Below are 21,414 nucleotides of genomic sequence, written 5' to 3'. Positions count from 1 at the left end.
GCCAGACAAAATGTAGGTCACACATCATTTCAGTAGGCCTATACTTCTTCTTACTGAGCCTTGCTCAAAGTGCACGAGAATAGCAGACGGTAACAACAAGGTTTTGTTTCTTGAATTTGATGCATGTTTTTTTCTCTAAAGATTAAAAATACAAATGATGAAAAAAGTCCTCTGCTTCATATCTTCTAAACACACTTAATATACAAAAGACAAATGCAAACTTCCCATTTGATATTTCATACAATATTACTTTTGTCCTGAAACAACCTGCATTCAGTTTCCTCGATGTTTTTGCTTGTACTAGTGTTGAACATGGTCCTTTTATAGGCAATTAAACCCAATCACATCTTGCATTCAATCTGAAAATAAAGTTTCTCTCTGAATTCCCTTTTTCCTATCACATACATCGACAACCCTTTCAACTAACTTGTCAAGTCCCGTCCTGATTCAACATGCTTCATCTCCTTTCGTCATCATTTTAACCACACTTTAAATTTACGCATTTTCTATCGCAGCAGCTTTACTAGACATGTTAACTGTGTTCTGGAGGGCAGCCGATGAGGAGGTGGAGGAGGAGGAGGTGGTGCTGGACTTCTTTTCCATTGATTTGAACGAGGTTGTGGTGGTGGTGGACTTTTTCTGGACGGTCTGGATGGTCTTCTTCCTCTTGACATGAAGGACCTCCATGGCGTCCATGTTGATGCCTTGTTGAATCTCCTCGCTGGTCTCCACCTGCTCTGAAGTCTGTTGCTGCTGCTGCTGCTCCATCTGCTGCTGCTGCTGCTCCATCTGCTGGTGGTGGTGCAGCTAAAAAAAGGGAATGCAGAGAAAGTTCATTTAAAAAGAAGCTGTACACTATATTATATATGAGTTGTAGATCTTTAGTGTTCCCTCACCATCATCATGTGCTGATACTTTGCGATAGCCTCGTCAGTGGTGACTCCCTCAGCCAACCCCAGCTCTGCAGCCCGGCGGGCGAGCTGGGCCTTGTGGGAGCCGGGAGGGGTCCAGCCCACTCCTTTCATCCAGTTCAGGTCAGACTTGTAGTTCACCTGCGAGAAAAGAGTGGTGCATCAATATTGTAGGAATCAAATTTCGACATATTTTAACCATATTATAATAAGAAATATCTGATTTTGGCAGTTTCAGCCCTCCATATAAATAGAATAATATACAGAAATGACGTACATAGAGTGAATAAATGTCAATTAAACGATGACACTGGCTGCAGAAGAGCCATTTGAAAACCAAATTGTGACTTACATCACTCTGCAGCTTGTAGGCCTGCTTGGCATGCTTGACATTGAGCTGCTCGGGGTCACAGGTGTAGTCATGGAGCTTGCTGCGGTAGGTGAGGTCACTGGCCTGAGCCTGACTCTTTTTGGCCTGCAGGAACTCGGGCTGGTCGGCATGGATTTTGTAGTGGGCCCGGTCCTCCTTGGACTGGCGTTTGTACTCCAGGTTGCTCTGGAGTTTGCTGGCTGCCAGAGAGTGCACCATCTTAGGGTCGTCCTCCACGCAGCGCAGCCCCACCTGCTGGCCCTTCTCCTTCACATGGGACTCTTTGTAGCGGAACTGTGGGAGGCACAGAGATTGTTTTCAATAGTTGCAGTGACTAAATTTAGTTTTGTGGTTTAAGGCTAACCATGGATTAAAATGACATGCAGGTCTGCCTTATTCTCATGAGTGAAATGCTTTGATTGTGCCAAGTGTTTTGCATCCAGAAGACGTGAGCTAAACTTTCCATAGTCAATTGTTTTTGTGCTGCAATGAAAAGGGAGACGTAAAATGTTGGCAATAACATTCTGTAGATAAATTAAGCATTAAGTCAGAGGTGAAAGTTCATCATGAAGAGGCTTAACTGTTTATTCACCACATTATTATGCACTCAAAAAAAATATACAGGAAGAGCTGCTAATACAATCTAACTTATGCATCAAAAATGCAACTGAAGGGACTCAAATGTTGTGACCAACTGAACTGAATCACATGAACTCACATCACTGGCAATTTCTCTGGAGGCCTTGGCAGTTTGGAAGGGAATAGCATCCAGCCTCAGGTCATAGCCCGATGTCTTCACTTGCTCCCCAGACGCTTTGTAAACTTTCTTCATGGGAAAAGAATTTTAAACATGTCACAAAGTGATTGTGGCTTTCATATACTTTCCCATGCGGTTTGAGAATCGTTTGCTTGTATCTGGGATTGTGAGAAGCTGACTTACATCGCTTATCTGCTGGGCGTTGACTTTGGCTCTGACAAAGTCTGGATCATCTGAGTGTAAAGTGTACTTGTGCATGTCGTCATTCTTTCCAGATTTGTACAGCCTCTGTGATATAACATGAACAGGGTTGTCAATGGCAGAGCACGTCATCAGTTTTATTACCGATTTTACAGAAGTTCCTTGAAGCACAATAAGACTATCATTTCTGAAGCATGTTTGTCTTTTATTCTCACCTCACTGCACTGCTGATAGCTTGTCTTAGCGTGGACGATATCAGGAGAGTCGGCCACTGAGGTGAACCTCAGCCTGTCTGACGGCTGACGATACTTCTTCTGCATGAAGGAGCAACACAGACATACTTTAACGGCAGGAAATACAGATCGGTTAGACTTGTGTTAAGAGAAGTTGTGTTTAGAGAGAAATGGACTAAAGTTTTTATTTTGTGAACTTGGATAAATAGGTACAGTTGGTGGAAAATGATGCAGCAGCTGTTGACTGAACAATTTTTAGGCCAACAAAGTAATAAGTCAACAAAGATATCAGCGGCAGTAAACAGTAAAATTAGTATTTCCTTAAATAAAACCCTGGTCTTAACTAAAACCATGTGCCACATGTACTCACATCACTTATAAGTTCTCCAGCCTTCTTAGCCGACTCCAGCTGAGGTGCACCCACACCGTCCCAGGCCACTCCTTTCATGAAATTGAGGTCTGCCTTGTAGAGTTTCTAGACACAAGGAAATAAAACACATCAGTCAAGCTGAATTATAAAGTAATGTTTTTTATTTGCTTCCATCCTTTCCTCATCTCTCACCTCACTCTGCAGGTTGTAAGCCGTTTTGGCCCACTTGACCTTCATGTCGTCGGGAAGCACTGTGTACTCGTGCAGTTTCTTCCTGTAGTCCTGCTCGCTGGCGAGGGCCTGGGCGTTCTTAGCAGTCACCAGGTGAATCATGTCTGGGGTGAGGTGGTACTGCCCGCTGGTCGTCAGAGCGTCCTTGCGGTACTCCTGGTCGCTGGCCAGCCGGCCGGCCTGCAGGCAGTGCATGAGACGCGGGTCGTCCATGACGGTTTTGGCGCCGATGTGCTTCCCTTTTTCCATCAGGTGGTTGTGTTTGTAGTTGATCTGCAGAAACACACAAGTAATAGCTGTAGTTTAGTGTATCTGGACATTATGTAAGGCAAACCCTACTCTATATTCTCAATAGCATGTAGCATGTATACGTTTTTATTCAATTCAATGTAATTGCCCTGCAACAAATCCTACTTTTTTGGTTGCATTATTTTCTTATATTACAATATGTTCATGCTGTCTCTATTCAGGTGGATATTTCTGATGAATATCATCTACAACAGACAGTAACAATATATTTTAAGTCTACTATGAATTTACATCACTGGCGATGCCTGTGGAGCTCTTGGCAGCCTGGAAGGGGATGTCCTGCATGGTGAGTTTGTAGCCCTGAGCCCTCAGAGTGTGCCAGGACTCTCTGTACTTGATCTGGAGCAGAGAGACAAGCAACCAACGATCATTAACCTTAAAGTAACAGTCACAGATGTTTACAGTATGTTGCATGGTGTACAGGTCACTACCTCACTAAAGTTGGCTGCGTTGATCTTTGCTTGTGTAATCTCCGGTCTCTCAGATGTTATGGTGTAGTTGTGCTGGTCATTCACCCCTTTCTCTTTGTACAAGCGCTGGTAGAGAAGGATAAAACACATAATTTAAGGTCTTAATGGAGAAAACGAAATGCAGCCAATTAGAAAAATGGTTGAACGTTACTTGAACAAGCTCATCATCTCACCTCATTTGTGATCTGTCCACTGGTTTTGGCATGGATGATATCTGGAGAGTCAGTGACAGAGGTGTGCTTGAAGTTGTACGGCTGCTGACGGTACTTTTTCTGTTGCGGAGAAAAAAACAAAGGAGAGAATTTTTTTTCTATATGTGGAAGCCAAGTGACATTTTTTTTTACACTTTTTCACTCATGAAACACATTTTTTTCATGTGTTTGTGTGATAAAAGAAATTAAGGAACTTTAAGCATTGTATTAACACTATACACAGAAAAAGGAATAAAAAACAAAAGAAAAGAAGATGTCCTACATCACTGATGAGGTCCGTGGCCCTCTTGGAGCCTTCAATCTGCAGAGCCCCCGTGGCGATCCAGGCTGCACCACGCAGGTAATTCAGGTCGGCACGATATACGTTCTGTAACAAACACACACATGGAAATACATATTTTTAATGAAATATTTTTTTCTTTTCAACTTCAAATATCTAGTTGGAGTAATTGCTTCTCAAATCTTTCAGTAATAAACACAACAAAAACTATAATTCACAACAATTTACTAATGAGAAATACTGTATGTATTATATCAAAAATCTTAGCAGTGCTGAGTAATTATGAGAGAAGCTGTCTGCAGCAGCCTGCTGTCTATCTCACCTCGCTCTGCAGAGCGTACGCTTTCTTGGCCGCCTGCACCGTCATGTCATCAGCCAGTGAGGTGTACTGATGCAGGGTGAGCCTGTAGTCCTGATCACTGACCAGTGACTGGGCCTTTTTAGCGTGAGCGACCTCCATCATGTCCATGGGGAGGTTGAACTTCGAGAGCTGCATCGCCGAGTCCTGCTTGTACTTAAGCTGGAGAGAAACAATGGGAAGAGGGAGAAAGTATTAGATATTTAATATTAAGGTTTATTTTTTGTCAGCTGTGTTACACTAAAGGAGAACTTACATCACTCTGTAGCCTGCTGGCCTGGACAGAGTGAGCGATGTTCATGTCGTCCTGCAGTCCCTTCAGTCCGATCATCTTCCCTTTAGTCTTCTCAAAATCTGCTCTGTACTTTTGCTGAAATGACAAATCAGTCACTTTCAAGACGCTGCAGCAGGATAAGAAAAGTGAGATGCTGTGTGAAATGAACTTCTGAGGTACTTGTTCTTTACTTGAATATCTTATGCTACTTTATACTTCTCCACTAAGTTTTGGAAGAAAATAACATATATCTTACTCTGTTACACTAAGTCTCTAATAATGTTATACATAATAATATATATCAGGCACAGAGAACATGTTGCTGCATAAATTCTGCCTTTATTACGTTAAGTATGATTATTCCTGTACTTTTATTTTGGTGAGATTTTAAATGTAGGAGTAGTAGGAGTAGTTTTAGACTGTGGAATTAGTACTTTTACTGAAGTAACTGAGGAACTGAAAATTTCTTCCCCTCAGTGAAAATGACATGACATGATAACAAGAAGCGCAAGTTGCAAGCTCACATCGCTGAGGATCTCTCCAGATACTTTGGCAGACTGGAAAGGAATGGCGTCCAGACGCAGCTTGTAACCGCCATCACGTATCTTCGTCCAAGATTGCTTGTAAGAGCTCTGAAAATGCACACGGCAGATGTTCAGGCTCACTCACAGAGGCGGCTGACTGGATGGATTGATTGGCTGTGTGATGGATTACATGTGTGAGTGGTTTTACCTCGCTGATGTTCACAGCATTGATCTTGGCCTGAACCATCTCAGGCAGCTCTCCAGTCAGTGTGTAGTTGTGCTTCATGTTCTCACCCTTCTCCCTGTACAACCTCTGTAGAGACGAAAGCAAGGCATTGTAAGCTTCTGATGTCTATTTTATACACCTAATATTTACAGTATTTATGAGAGGCCATCAGTGGAGATTTCAGCCCCCCAAAAAATCACAAGCAGACAGTTTAGCAAGATGTAAAAATCCTAATATATCAGTTTTGTTCATTGTAGTTGCAAAGTCTGAACTTACATCAACGGCCAGTTTGTTGCTGACTTTGGCCTGAACCATCTCTGGAGTGTCTTCAACACTTGTAAACCTCAGATTACTCACATTCTGACGGTACTTTTTCTAGATTAAAGGAAACAAAACACATTAAAATGCCATAAACAAACTAGTGCATGTGCATGTGATGAACAGTAGAGGGCGCAATACAACATAACTAATTGTGCGGACATATAACTTGCCTGGCAAAGTGAAACAAAGTGAAACTGGTGGTTTTTTTTAAAAACATTTTTTGTAAGATAGACAAATACATAACTGACACGTGGATAGATAGAAGTCTGCTCAGGAGGAACTCTGTTCTATTTATGTACAGTCAATCATTTCATGGTCTAATGTTGGTAACGCTGACTGGAACGACACTTTAAATAAGTGGCTGCTTATGAAGAGGTTATGTTTAGAGTCTGGAAGAGCCAGTCTGCATTAGATCACAGAAATAAAGTGTAAAAAGTGTCTATGGATAAGACGGGTGTTTCACTCTTGTTTTAAGTTAGCTGTAGAGATTTAACAGACTTGTAAGTCATCAGTTATCTAGAAGTCAGTCTCCAAATCATGCACACACCGAAATAAGATCTGAGCACCAAGGAGCTTTTAAGAAACTCGACACTTGTTGTTAACGAGGGATGCTTCCAGTGGCGTCCCGAAAAGGGGGCCAGGGGGGGCCATGGTTCCCTTGATACAAATGTTGGCCATCCCACTTGTGAGAGCCCCTCCTCCTCAAGTGAGTTGCATATGTGTAATATTCTTCTCAATAATGAGTACTGTATGCATAATGTGCTAAATAGTACCTGATGTTTTACATTGGGTACTACTTATTTACAGTAAATCAACAATGATTTACCCCCCCCCCCATAAAAGATTTCTTGGGGCGCCCCTGGATGCTTCACATCTTTCCCTTAGAAGGTCTGAATGGCACAAATGACATACGTCAGTGCATCCTGTTTCCTGATCTACCGTTCTTAAAATCTGTGATATTATATTTCAAAGTAAGCAATCCGGCCCCACAAACCTAATTAATCAGGTGAAGAGAAAGAAATTGGGGAGCCCTAATTAGTGAAGTTGAGTCGTATTAATATGTGACAGCTTCAGTTACTATAACCTGCTCTCTTGTTGCAGCCGGGTGCAGTCTGCGTACTTAACCCAGTTTCTAGAGAACAGGAATGGTCCCCGGCTCTCTAAATACATCCTGACCTGAGCCGTAAACCTAGATGTGTGCCTTCCAGCCACATGTAACACAGTCGTGCTTATCGCTTTCTCATGCTCTCCGTGCTAATTCACCCACATATTTCTGTAGTTATTAATAGCACTCAAGTGTGGTTAATCATGCATGCATTATAATTGGTTAAAATTACATTTGAGTTCCAATACAATTACTATTAACGAGGGAAATGCTAATGAAGTTTAAAGATGGAAACACACTGCTGATGTGGGTAAGCTTTTAGATGTTTCTCTTTTCTAATTCAATTTCCCCGACTATTTCATCCCTTAGCCTGCAGCAATGCATTCTGGGTCCTAGGTTACCTCACTGACGAGCTCTCCGGCTTTCTTCGCCTGCTGGACATCCAGAGATTTTGAGGCCTCCCAGCCGACGCCCTTCATCCAGTTCAGATCAGACCTGTACTGTTTCTGAATACGGAAACACACAGAATTATCTTTCAAATTCCTTTTTCTCTCACATGAAACAAGATGTTATTCTGATGCCTGACAACAAGACTTACATCGCTCTGCAGTCCGTAGGCCTTCTTAGCCTGGGCAACGTTCATGTCGGTTGGCAGAGTCGTATACTCGTGGAGGAAAGTCCTGTAGTTGGTCTCGGTTGCCAGGTCTTGAGCCTTCTTGGCGTGGCTGATGTTTATCATGTCCAGATTAAGACTGGGGACGAGATTCATTTTCATGCAGTTAATGAAGCGTTTTGTTCCAGTATGACAGAAGATGTACAGCCAGTTCTCGTTGTATTATGATGAATCAGTGCTCTTTGGGTATTTGGGTCATTCCCACTAAAAAAGGATACTAACACACTTTATCTCACTTTGGACCAAAGGCGTAGGTATGTTTCAACATTGGCGGTGTGGCACAAGTGTGGGTCCTATATATTTTTTCAAAAGAAAAGTCCTTCACTTCTTTCATTCATGTTTTCATTGTTGGGGAGGGATGCGTCCCCGGCATCAACCCAAAAATCATCGCCCATGCCTTGGATTTTCTATCTATGTGCTTGTAACCTTTTAAAATGACTGCTGGCATGAGAGTGAAGCAGGTTATTGGTCACAATGTGGTGAAGAATTTGCTAGGAATGCAGATATAACCTGTAGCATGTAACCATCCATGTTTTAAGAAGATATCCATGATTTTAAGTCACTGTTTACACTCCGAAAATGAGCCTGAATGTTGAATAAAATCCTATTTTGATATTTTAAAGCTCATAAAACATGGCATCTTTTATTAATTTGCTAAAGAAGGCAATGTGACATGGAAATCAGTAAAATCAATAGCAAATTAAAGTTTCACACTTTTGTCTGCTTTGACATTAAACTAGCTTTAAATCAGACATTCAGTGATTGACTGTTTATCTTAACAGCTTTATAATTGCAGGTAGTTGTACCCACTCAATTTGGATCTTGTCTGAAGTGTTAAAAAGGCCTCATCAAGGTTACAAACCTCACCTGTATTTGGTCTTAGTGTCCTCATAGTCCTTCTTGTAGTGGCGGCCACTCTGTAGTTTGGTGGCCAGAGCAGAGTGGGCCATCTGAGAGTCATCACTGACCGACTTGATGCCAATCACCTTTCCTTTGTTCTTCTCATACTTCTCCTTGTATTTGACCTGCCATAAGACAAGAAATTACAGCAATCTGCGTTAGTTTATTGCATAATAACAACAACTTTTCTGCAGGTATGTACTCACATAAATATTCAAATTAAAATAAAATATACATTAACACTGATTTTAGTGAAACTCACATCACTGGCCAGGTCTCTTTTGGCTTTAGCGGTGAGTATGGAGAGAGAGTCCAGGCTCAGCTCGAAGCCCTTTTCCCTCTGCTTCTCCCAGTTGCTCTTGTACACTTTCTAAAAAACAAATTTTAATCTGTTTTTACCTCCAGACAGAAACCTCCTCAACTAAGACATATCTCAAAAATAGGTTTAATTCATCATTTTTGCTTTTAATTTTTTTCTGGAAAAAAAAAAAGATGTAAGGATGACATATTCTTAAACACAGCTATCATAAACACAAGGGATATCAGTTAATGAATATGAGTATTTTTGCTTCTCAAGTCACAAGACATGACATGACTTGACATGTTGCAACATGACATGCTGTGCTCCTCTGAAAACAGAATATAAAGTTGCACACTACTTCTTGAGGGCACCACATGCTGCATGCAAAGGAAACTGGCCATGAATGACCTTTTTGTTTCAAACGTCGGGGGCCTAATGCCAATTAAACGTCGAGGGCCTAATGCCAATTAAACCTCTAAACGATTGATTGATTTGTAATACTAATCTAATTTTCCTAATGTCTATTTAATGGACGATGTCCACTTAATCTTTCTGAGAATGGACCGTGTTGAACCAGCAGTGAGTGTGCTTTACTACTACTGCTACTGTTCTTTATAGGATGTACATTACGTTAGGCTTCACTGATGAAATTCCTGACTGTATTCTCTTCATAGATAAACTCAAACAAACACATTAGCGGATTTAACACTGAGCCCCGAGGAACACCACATATAATGCAGCAGACCTGAACAACATGTCCTTCACTGACAGGAAAGAGCTGAAGAGTGTACACATACCGTATAGCCTCTATTTTAATGTAAAGGCGAGCATTCAGCATTCACGTTTCCTCTGAAACATCGGCGATTATATGGCATAGATGAAAATGTGGGCTAGATTATAGTGCAAATAAATTGCTCTACAAGAGGTGACCAACATTTATTATTTGTAGAATATTTAATTTAATATCCTGGTTCATATTGTTATAAATATAAGATACATTATGAAGCTGTTGTAAACACCAGTGTGAAATTCAGTGAACTTACCCCACTGAGAAGGTCAGCGTTAGCCTTCGCTTGTCTGAAAAGGGGCTCGTCTTTTGTCATGGTGTACTGGTGTATCATCTGCTCGGTGTTTGCTTTGTACGCCAGCTGAAAATCAGAATCAGGCAGACACATGATGTGAGAGTGCACAAAATAATTCAAATGTACAGGATTACAGCTTCAGAGTGAAGGCCTTACGTCGCTCTGCAGTTCCTGGCTCTTCTTGGCGTGTTTGATGGATAGATCGTCCGCCACCTGGGTGAACCTGATGCTGTCTGCCTTCTGACGGTATTTAGTCTGTGAGAAAAAGGGCGGTAGATAAACAGTGTGCCTTGTATGATGTAAAGCTCATTGAAAAACTTAAATATGTAGACACAAACACATCATTGTACTGACATCACTCAGCAGCTCTCCAGCTTTCTTGGCCTGTGTGATGTTCATACATCCTTCTGCCTCCCAGCCCACTCCTTTCATCCAGTTCAGGTCCGAGCGATACTGGTTCTGTGGAGCAACAAAAGGGGAAAATTCAAAACCAGGTGATATACTTTCATTACCATTTAAACAACATAGCAGGGCTTAACCTTTCCTTAGATCTCTCACCTCGCTTTGCAGGGAATAAGCCTTTTTGGCCTGCTGGACCTTGATGTCGTCAGGCATGACGGTGTAGTCGTGCAGCTTTGTGCGATATTCCAGGTCACTTGCGAGGGCCTGGGCCTTTTTGGCGTGACTCAGGTTGATCATGTCATGAGAAAGGGTGAAGTTGGCCTGGCTCTCCTTGGAGCCCTTCTTGTACGCAATCTGAAGCGGTGACGTTAAATAAAAACAGTTAATGATAAATTCAGTCATTATCTACTCAAACCCATGCCAAAGGAAAGTCAAGGGATGTTTTGTAGTCCACAAAACATTCCTGGAGCTTTGGGTGAACTTTTCCTTTAGGTAGCGTGGAATCATGGGAGTTGTTGACTTCATTGTTAATGAGTGAAAAAAAAGTATTTTAATGCCTGTTATTACTGATCAAAATGACTTCTGCTTACATCACTGCTCATCTTGGCCACCTGAAGAGAGTGCAGAGTCTTAGAGTCGCTCATGTTGATCCCCACTGCCTTTTCCTTGTCCTTCATGTAGGTTTCTTTGTATTTAATCTGAAACACATGCCCATCTGATTTAATTATCATATTCCACGAAGCCCACTTAGGTTTTCTGTCAGACATTAGTGCTGTATCCCCTCGTAGCAGGGAAGAGCGTGTGTTTGCTTACATCACTGGCGAGGTCCCGGGAAGCCTTAGCTGCTCTGACACTCAGGTCGTCCACGCCGATGTCGCAGGCTTTAGACTTGGTTTTCTGCCACTCCTCCTTATATTTGATCTGCAGCGATAAATTCAAACGAGGAATGAGAAGTGATCACCTGTGACTGTGTGAGCTGAAAATGAGAGAAAGTGTCTGTGTGTGAACTCACGTCACTGCACAATTCAGCGTTGGCTTTGGCCTTCTTGATTTGGGGCAGGTCCTGGGATAGTGTGTACTGGTGTTTGGTCTTCTCATAGTCGGCTTTGTAGTTTTGCTAAAACACACATGACAACACATTGAAACTCAGCGCTCACACAGTTTGCAGCTGATAAACTCGGTGTGATCATTGTCAATGCTTGAAGTTTACTTACTTTGCTAACAAGCTGGGCGTTCTTCTTCGCTAAAATAATCTCAGGTGTGTCTGTCACTGGATGGTACTTCACCTGGTCAATGTGTTGTCTGTAGTTCTTCTGCACTCATACAGGAAACAATTATTACAATTAATGAATGGCTCTCTACATGAATATTTGTTTTACTTATTGACTTAGTACTGTAACACTTGAGGCTCGGATTTGGTTTGAAAGAACTCACATCTTTCAGTGGGTCCAGTTTCCTTTGGCTTTGGTAGCCTGGTGTGAGGGTGGCTGGGTAGTTGTATTCACCCTGCTCCATCTCACAGCCTTGTTTATAAGAAATCTGGAATTTACAAGACTATATTAGTAATATTACAGGCACAACATGTTTTATAACTTATTCATCATCACCAATGTGGGACGTTAAGAATTTGCATGAACAAATGTCATTTCTCTCTTTCTAAGACTTACATCACTGGCCAGTTTCCTGGCTTTCATTGCGTGCATGGTCTTCTTATCGATGCCCGAGTCTTCATAGTGGCCCTTCATATTGCTGGTGTACTTCTCTTTGTACTTGTTCTTTTAAAAATATAGAAAGATAAAGAAAAATCAGAATGCAGGAAACATAAATAAAACAATGACATCCACAAATTTGCCCTGAAAGGAGACATGTTATCCTTTTTCGGGTTTTTTTCCTTTCCTTCAGTGTTTTATACAGGTTCTTCTGCATGCAATAGATCTTGAAAGTTTAAAAGGTCAAAGTCTGCACCAACAGAAGCTCCTCTCTCCCACAGAAAACGCTGCTCCTCATACTTACATCACTTGTGAACTTGGCGACTTTAGCAGCATTTTGAAACTGTGGCGTCTCACAGAAATTGATGCTGTGACCTTTGGTGTTCTCCAAGTCCTTCTTGTACTCCACCTGTTAGAAAATATGGACAATCACAGCAGCTGCTCTGCAACATTTTTCATTTCAAACCGCTTTTTTTTTTTGCTCTTGAACAGTCAGAGTTGATCCTTTGTGGCACCTTGTTATGTGCTAAATATAAAGTGCCTGCAACTAATCAGTCACCATCACTGACACCCCGAGGCTAACCTTTAATCTTAAATATGCGTCGCTGAGCTTACCAATGACAGCATGGCACCATTTAACTTTGCCACTGAAATGCCACACATGGGGAATTTTGTCACCTTTACACATTCAAGCTACATCGCAACATTGCTCACAGACACCCAAAAGCTATTATGTGTGAATAATGTCTCAGCATGGGTTTGGGGTGAAGGCAGGGCTCAGAATAGATGCTAATAGTGAACATTTATAAGTCATATTCCTGAGGCTCAGAATAGGGAAGCACTGTGTGAGGTAACATTAGTCTGACGGGATGTCCCGTGGCCTTGGAGGTAAGCTATAACCCCAGCGGACAGGCATGTCAGGGATGTTGAAAATGCAAGTTGGGTGGCTGCGTGTCTGCTGGAAACTGACACAGTATGCCCCATATTTCCAGCACTTGAACACACACACACACACACACACACACACACACACACACACGCACACTGAGCAGCAACACTGTATCTGAAAATTCTTTGTCATAGACTTAAGCGTACATTGAATAGTATTTATGAATAACAACTTACTGAGTAGCATTTTTGCTAAAATAAGGCATGTGTACATCTTGTATTTAAATACTTATGTGAACGTTCTCTGTCCCTTTCAAAACAATTAAAAAAAGAAATAAAGAAATAAATTGAGGCAAATGTCCTACATGGAGGTCTTGTCTCACCTCGCTGACAAGCTTGTTGATCTTTCGGGCGTTCTTTAGAGCCAGATTGTCCTCGGATGTCAGACTGTGGAAGTGTGAGGTGCCCTTCATCTTGCCTAAGTCCTTCTTGTATTTTAGCTGCAAAGGGATGAAAGATGATTGAGAGTATATAGGAGGAGCACATGTTGTATTTCTGTAGGATCAGGAGATTAGCGGTATGTACACACATGCACACACACACACACACACACACACACACACACACACACACACAGTCTAATTTAGTCAGGGTGGAGAGTTTAAACAATGACAACATGGTGAGGCTTTGTCATTCTGCCCGGTGATGACAGGGACAGATGATGGATGAAAGCCAAAGATCTTACACTCTACACTTTGTATTGTTTGGACAGCATTTACAACCAGTTCACAAAAGGGTTCACAACTGACACAGGCTCTGTTTTTAACTGCAAAACAAAGAGAATGACCTTTCAACTACTTTAATGTCAGACTCAAGAGTTATACTCACATCACTGGCGTTTTCCTGAGCCTTCTTTGCAAGATAATAACCAGGAGTGATCATGGCGGGGAAACTTCCTTTGCCTCGTTGCTGCTCATACTCCTCAGTATAGGCAATCTGCAAACAGAGGATAACTTATTTAATGCTAACTATAACTTAAGTAATACAAATAATTCATATAGTGCTGTGAACCTTTTCTATTATTCTAAAAGCTTTTCCTGGATTGGAAACATCCTGGGTCTGAATCTAAAACTATGAAAATCCTTTTATTTTTCAACAAATTGTTATTGAGTTTTCAACTTTTTATAAAAAAAAAGCAAAAGAAAAGAAAAAAAATCATGTTTGCATACTTACAAATATCCAGCATGATAATATAAACATATACATGATATATAGGAAGATAAATGCATATTAAAGGGGCTCTGTTGTCCTAATGTTAGCTGCTGTTGCTCTCAAACATAAATTCACAAAAGGAACAAAACACACCATACCATAGCTGCATTTACAATTCCTAAGTATTCAACATTTACATTGCTCTCCATTCATCTACAACAGTTTCCTTAACACAGGGCATGTAAATTCTGCTGCTAGGTGTAAATCTATCTTCATGACCATGAAACTATGAAAATCTTCCAAATAAAAGATGTGTCCAGGTGACAAGGTATAATTTTTTTTTATAATTCTTCTATTGATTAAATAAAAAAAAACTTTAGACAGCATATAAGCATTTTGACATCGTATATGTAGTTGGAATTGTTGTAGTTGTAGTTGCATTAAAACTTGTTAATAAAGCTGTGAGAATAAATTCCTTACCTGGCTGAAGTTCCCTGCATTTTCTCTGGCGTGCACAGCTTCAGCCACCGCTGCCTCAGTGCTGGCTTTACCCTTCATCTCCTGTTCATACATCTGACGATACTTAATCTGGTAAAGCATGAAAAGCAACCAAAGATCAGGGGTCTGCAACAGTCTTTGTATGAATGTATGTGTATTTTTTTTATATTGTCTACTTACCTCACTGGCCTGCTCACTGGCCTTCTTTGACATCTTGTATCCAGGTGTAAGATGTGCAGGAAAACTGCCTTTACCTCTCTGCTGCTCATACTCTTCTGTGTAGGCGTACTGGAGGAAGAAAAAATATGATTTTTAAGTAAATAGAGTTAAATGAAAAAGTCAGCTTAATGCTTAATTCTCTTCAGATAAATGAAATAACGTGAAATCATCACTGAAGGCTTAAAGCTTACATCGCTGACAATTTGTCCTTGTTTCTTGGCCAGAAGCACCTCTGGGGGGTCGACAAACGTGGTGTACTTTGAAACTCTTTCCTCGTGTCCTTTTTTATATTCCAGCTGGAGAGAAAGAAAACAATTTTAAAGGAATTGGCTGATGTGAATTATTCAAGTTGCAATTTTGGTACAAGAAAAAAAGAACTTACACTACTGGCCAAAGTATTGGCTTGTTTAGCTGCCTGGTAACCTGGAGTGATCATGGCAGGGAAGCTGCCTTTTCCTTTTGACTGCTCATATTCCTCTGTGTACTTCACCTGTCACAAAACACAAAACCAATCAGAGTTTAATTTTCATTTATTATAAGCCTTCAGTTCAATCATCCCACATTTTGGTTTTATTAAATAAGAGAGGGATGTATACTCACATCGCTGATATTCTGCTGGGCCTGAGACATTGTCGTTATCTGCTGGTTGGTCACCATGTTTGAGTAAAAAGTCTGCTGCTGTGAGAACTCAGACTTAGACTGAAAGGCCTGTTTGGAATATGGAAGACAAATCTAGTTTACAAACATTCACAACGCAGTTAATACTTGACCTTTCATGGCTTTAGGACATTGTAAAATAGTTCTTCCCTGCTTTACTTAGAGTCTATGAAGTGGTGTTGTGGCAGCAGATAAGTTACTTTACTACTCTCCTCCATGATCACTGAAATCTCACAGTCTCCATCATTTCCACATATACATCTTTATATTAAAGGTCCAGTGTGTAGGATTTAGTGGCATCAAGAGGTTTCTGCTAAAAAGGCAAAAAAACACCAAATATGGTTGAACTCTAGAGCTGGTGTTTGGTTTGTCCATTCTGGGCTACTGTAGAAACCAGACGGACTCCTTGGAAGATGACTCCCTCTGTAGATATAAAGGGCTCATTCTAAGGTCACAAAAACACAACGAGGCTTAGTTTCAGGTGATTATACACCAATGAAAACATAATTTTGAATATTATGTTCCATTTCTGCCAACTCATCTTTCTAAATTTCCCTAAATCTTACACACTGAACCTCTAATTATTTGTACAGTCATGGAAAAAATTATTAGACCACCCTTGTTTTCTTCAATTTCTTGTTCATTTTAATACCTGGTACCACTAAAGGTATAATACAATGAACACGACAAAAAATGCAGCTGATCACATAATACTTTATGTCCTATTTGACATTCTTAAGCTTAATTGTATTCCCAGGGTATATAAGAGGCCATTTCATGTCATAAGCAGCACTGCACATGCAAAGGCTTAGAGTGGTTTCCTGCTTACATTCAAGCCATAGCACAACTCAGAAGTTGTCAGCTCTCACATAATGCCTAAAACAAAAGAATTATGTGAAGCCACAAAGGCAGCCATCTTGGCACTGCTGGAAATTGGCATGAGTGAGAGACAGGTAGCAAAAAAACTAAAGATCTCCAAGACAGCTGTTCATTACAACAAGAAAAAACAAGCCGAACACGGCACTACCAAATTGCTACCTGGCCGCGGCAGGAAACATCTCTCTACCCCACGAGATGACCGTGCACTCGTCCGTTCCCGTGTCAGGAATCGTCGTCAGACCTCCAGGGACCTTAAAAATGAGTGGGCACTGTCGAGAAATGTGACTTGTTCGGCAAGGACAGTTCGAAACCGACTTGTTGAAGCTGGTCTGAAGTCACACAGAGCACGGAAGAAGCCCTTCATCAACGAAAGGCACAGGAAGGCCCGGTTACTCTTTGCTAGGGATCACAAGGATTGGACTGTTGATGATTGGGCTAAGGTTCTCTTCAGTGATGAATCCAATTTTGAGTTGATGCCCACTCCAGCTAACTCACTGGTTAGGAGGAGGCCTGGAGAAGCCTACAAACCAGACTGTCTTGCCCCTACAGTAAAACATGGGGGTGGATCAGTGATGATCTGGGGTTGTTTCAGTATGAGTGGAACAGGGCAAATGCAATTGTGTGAAGGGCGAATGAACCAGGTCATGTACAGGGCTACTCTTGAAAACAGTCTTCTTCCATCAGCTGGAAAACTCTTTCCTGCCTCGAATGACTGGATTTTCCAACAAGACAATGCCCCTTGCCACACAGCAAGGTCAGTTAAAGCCTGGATGGAGAACCACAACATTCGCACCATGCCTTGGCCTGCTCAATCACCAGATCTGAATCCAGTTGAAAACCTATGGAAAATCATCAAACTCAAAATGGAGAACCACAAGCCCAAAAACAAAGCAAATTTGTTTGAATTTGTGCAACAGGAATGGGCTGCTGTGACAGCAGAACAATGTCAGAAGCTGGTGGAGAGCATGCCAAGACGCATGGCTTCAGTCATCAAAAACAATGGTTACGCAATCAAGTACTAACTCCTGTGTGTATCATGTGTTTAAAGCAAACAGAAAAGAAAACATGGAATGCTTAAAAGCAGTGTTTTTGGCAGTACAGTGCCATAGCTATTGATGTAAGAACTTAAGTGATTTTGGTTACTATCAAGAAAACCATGGAAAATGGCTAGATATCAGCTCTTAAATTAAACTCTTACGAGCTATTTTTGTTGTTATCATTATATTTGTCCAAACAAATGTACCTTTAGTTGAACCAGGCATTAAAATGAACAAGAAATTGAAGAAAACAAGGGTGGTCTAATAATTTTTTCCATGACTGTAGATAGACCTGGGATCACTGCGTCCGATAACTTCAGGGTCAAGGGTACCAGGAATGAAACGGTAAAGTGGGATTGTTTCATGTTATTGGAGAAGAGATCAGAGTTTGGGCTGGAACTCCCTTTAACTGGGTACACTGGCCAGTTGCTCTACCGGGAGCTCACCTGGCTGGCCATCTGATTGGCTAGGCGAACCCTCTCCAGCTCCATGGACCGCATGTCCTGGTGGAAGGTGGACAAAAAGCGCTCGCCATCTTCGCGATACTTCAGCTACAAGTGCACATAGACGACAAGCATTAAGCCAAGGCCAGCACACATTTGCACATGCGCACACTAGACATGAACACTTTGGTAGCCAGATGCGACTTCATTTCCACAGAGCCAAACAGCACTCTATTCTTATACTGTCAAACCCAATAACCTGAGCTTGCACGCATGAAAATGGAGGGGTAATATTAGAGAGCTATTATTAATATGTTCCAATCAAGATGAAGCTGGACCTGCCAAGAAAGATCCAGAATGGAGCACTGAGTGATGAAACTCTGAGCTGTTTGCTAATCATCCTTTAAGGCGTAGAAACATTTAAAACTAATATAAGAATAGCTGTGTTGCAGGGGGAAGAGTGACCTACGGAGGATCATGGTTGCCACTGTTCAAAAAACATAACAAAAAGGCAAGTGTCTCAAGTCAAACTGAGATGATTTATTTTTCTTCTTTAGAAAACTGTGAATCTTTACAAACAAAAGTTTCTGTATTTAAAGAATTCTTGAGAACACTTATCATTGTGACTAGCATTTAATCATTTGATATTTTCAATTGCAACCATTTGAGTTTCAAGCAACCAAATAATGAAAAATATTTTTAAGATTCAAGTTTTTAAAAAAATAAGCAATATGGATTATATAATACAGATAATATACTTTTCTTCTTTTTAAAAAAACTTGAATCACACTGTAATTGAAATTGATTTTTCATTATATTTCAGCTATTCTTGAACATTTCTTATTGTGACATTTTACTTTAGTTAACAGTGTAAAGGGCTAATAATACACATATGAAACAACTTTTTCAGGGTAAACTGTTAGCATTAGCAACATGTAATAACGCAACAAGTATCATCAAGAAACTTATCAAAACAAAAACTCTGCATGTTGTCAAAATGTCCAGTGGATGGGGTTGAGGGTCACTCTGCCTGGTCTGAGCCCTCATATCAAATATCAACAAGTAAAGTCTCTATGGCTTTCTAGTGGCATAAAGCAGTAGCTGATGAGCTTGCTAGCCCACTGCTGATATAAGCATCAGAGCATTGCATGAACTCGTAGACACAGACGGACACAGACAGACAGGAGCAGGTGGCGGGGCAGAGGAGAGGAAGGGATGTGGGGCTGTTTTTCCTTACGTATAATTTTAGCCCCCTGGAGCATAAAGTGGGCTAAGCAGAGAGGGTGTCTCTTGCCTCTGTCACAGGATAGAAATAACCTGAACAGCGCTTTCCATTCCTCACCGCTGCCGTCACCCGGGACTCAAAGCAGCCGTCGTCCACCTTTTCTCTCTCTTCCACGCGTAAGAGAGGGAATGAGACATTTTTGATCCAACAGTGGGATGGATACGTCTGTTTAGAGTCAGATTTGGAGCTTTCTGACTGTATGTGTGTTTGTAGGTTAATAGATCTGAGTCATCCGTGGGGATACCAGCAATACTTGTAGGTCTATTTAAATTGAGTTGTAATGCATGCATCAGTCCCTTTAGAGATGATCTAAACCAACACAATGATCACTATGAATAGTAATCTCCATAGTAAACCCAGTCATGACAAAGCCAGTGATAAATGGTCACATAACTCATGGCATAGATGGTGACTTATGTCAGCCTGTCAACAATACACCTTCACTCAGATCAAGGCTGAATACTTTGTCTCGTGTTGCTGCTTGCATGTTTTTGCATCATCTTACCTCACTGCTCGCCTTGCTCTGCTTCTTTGCATTGATGTTGACGGGCGTCTCGTAGACACTTGTGAATGTGTTGTTTCTTGGATTGTGTCTGGAGGGATGGGAAACAATTTTACAATTACACCAATTTCTGGGAAACACATGGGAAAAAAGGGAAAACGGCCGCTGAATATAGGTTTTTGAGCAGTTTCTGGGATTTTGCAGCACTTACACGGAGCAGTATGGCCTCTTCTTGTGGCTGACAAAGTTGTTGGCAGTGAGGACCATCTTACAGACGTCACAGTGAAAACATGCCTTATGCCAGTTCTGTCAGAGAAAAATTGAAATCACATTATTTTATAGGGCTCTTACAATTAAACTCGAAATTCACGACAGGTTATCACGTGAAGACAGAAAAAGAAAATTAAATTAATAAGATAAGGCCCAAAATAAAGACAGGAATCACAACGTGATCTTCTAACTGGACTCGTTGACTTGTTCTCAAATATAGCTTTTATGTGACTCTTAAACTGTAGACGTCTTGTTTTCTGTCTAACATGAAGCAACCAGTCAGAGGGATGTTTGCCATAACGCAGCAATCAGTAAAACATGCTACAACAGTGATCTTTCTGTGGGAACGCATTGTTACGAGTCTGAACTCAGATCCACAGCATACTCAAAACTTAACATTAAGACATGTAATTTTACATACAGTTTTTGTATTTTCTAAAGTGTAGTTTCTGGCAGATGCTGCATTTCATTAAAGTAACCTCTTTGCCCACTGAACCATGGGTTACTGGTAATGCTGACACTTGGAATGGGTTGCCATATGTAGGTTGTTTGTGTTTTTCTGTGATAAATCTCATGCACTTAGGTTGATTGTTATTATAAAACATCTACACATGCCTCAATTCACCTACAATTTCCTCCTTTGACTAATGTGTTGATTGAAAAATACAAAATACCACCAATATTTTGAAAGTTTGTATTCACATTGATGTGAATACTGACTTTTTTTGTTACTTTCACAGCTGTTAAAACACGTTTCAGATTAAACTTAGTAGAAACTGTCTTTGGATCACATTGTTTCTGTGTTACCTGGTCAATGCAGTTGATCTTCTCGGCTGGGTAGACCACAAACCCACACCTGGCACAGGACTGCATGATGAATCCTTGTCAAAGGACAAAAGGCCAAAAAACCTTCAGGAAAAAATATCAGAAGACGTGAACTGATGTGAAAATGGTCAGAAGAGTCAGGTCGGTCAGGCAGTTAACAGTTTAGTGGAGGAACTGTCAGTGACTCCCAGACAGCCGTGATAGTGCGTCTCTGTTGGTGGTAAACTTAGCTCTGTGTCTGTCCAACTTTGAAACTCTCTCTTACTTGACACCATGTCCCATGATGGACCAACCCCCTTTCCTGTATCACGCTAGAGGACTGGTTGAGACCAGCTGTCTGTCTGCAGGAGGAGAGAGAGAGACAGAGAGTTCAGATGTCACTGTATATGTGTCATGATCCTGAGTTGGACAGCTGGTTCAACTTTGGGCATCTCGCCATGACGCTCTGACATAAAAGCGTAAAACATTTCACTGAGTAAT

General features: G+C 41.1%; 1 protein-coding gene across 3 annotated transcripts; it reads right to left on the bottom strand.

Annotated features, from left to right (window-relative positions):
- Positions 1-68: 68 nt before the first annotated feature.
- nrap (nebulin-related anchoring protein) lies at positions 69-20,982 on the bottom strand. Of its 3 annotated transcripts, none has more exons than XM_073489022.1 (43): positions 20,917-20,982; positions 20,051-20,145; positions 19,843-19,930; positions 18,056-18,160; positions 15,637-15,768; positions 15,419-15,526; positions 15,228-15,332; positions 14,998-15,105; positions 14,800-14,907; positions 13,996-14,103; positions 13,491-13,607; positions 12,524-12,628; positions 12,178-12,285; positions 11,945-12,049; positions 11,725-11,823; positions 11,523-11,627; positions 11,324-11,431; positions 11,101-11,208; positions 10,667-10,864; positions 10,463-10,567; positions 10,265-10,363; positions 10,070-10,174; positions 8,988-9,095; positions 8,693-8,850; positions 7,751-7,904; positions 7,554-7,658; positions 6,003-6,101; positions 5,709-5,813; positions 5,501-5,608; positions 4,959-5,072; positions 4,667-4,864; positions 4,327-4,431; positions 4,026-4,124; positions 3,814-3,918; positions 3,614-3,721; positions 3,035-3,346; positions 2,843-2,947; positions 2,455-2,553; positions 2,222-2,326; positions 2,000-2,107; positions 1,264-1,575; positions 897-1,052; positions 69-807 (listed from the first exon to the last, which is right to left on the bottom strand). In XM_073489022.1, the coding sequence occupies exons 1-43, from the start codon at positions 20,980-20,982 to the stop codon at positions 496-498; spliced, it is 5,460 nt and encodes a 1,819-aa protein (XP_073345123.1). In that variant the 3' UTR covers positions 69-495. The 3 variants fall into 3 exon arrangements, with proteins under 3 accessions (XP_073345123.1, XP_073345124.1, XP_073345125.1); XM_073489023.1 differs by having other exon boundaries at positions 15,637-15,744; XM_073489024.1 differs by having other exon boundaries at positions 69-732; positions 15,637-15,744.
- Positions 20,983-21,414: the final 432 nt, after the last annotated feature.

The sequence above is a fragment of the Pagrus major genome, chromosome 20 (genome assembly GCF_040436345.1).
Source record: "Pagrus major chromosome 20, Pma_NU_1.0".
Classification (NCBI taxonomy): Eukaryota; Metazoa; Chordata; class Actinopteri; order Spariformes; family Sparidae; genus Pagrus; species Pagrus major.
The sequence above is the reverse complement of the archived record's forward strand: the minus strand, read 5'-3'. Positions and strand labels throughout refer to the sequence as shown.

Bases quoted from the DNA above. Each gene is read 5' to 3' on its own strand.
- nrap (XM_073489022.1), bottom strand. From the start codon at position 20,982: ATGCAGTCCTGTGCCAGGTGTGGGTTTGTGGTCTACCCAGCCGAGAAG. The intron at 4,865-4,958 runs GTAAGTTCTCCT...GTTTCTCTCCAG, and splicing joins CCAGCAGGCTACAGAGTGAT to CTTAAGTACAAGCAGGACTC. The intron at 4,125-4,326 runs GTAGGACATCTT...TCTCCGCAACAG, and splicing joins CCACGGACCTCATCAGTGAT to AAAAAGTACCGTCAGCAGCC.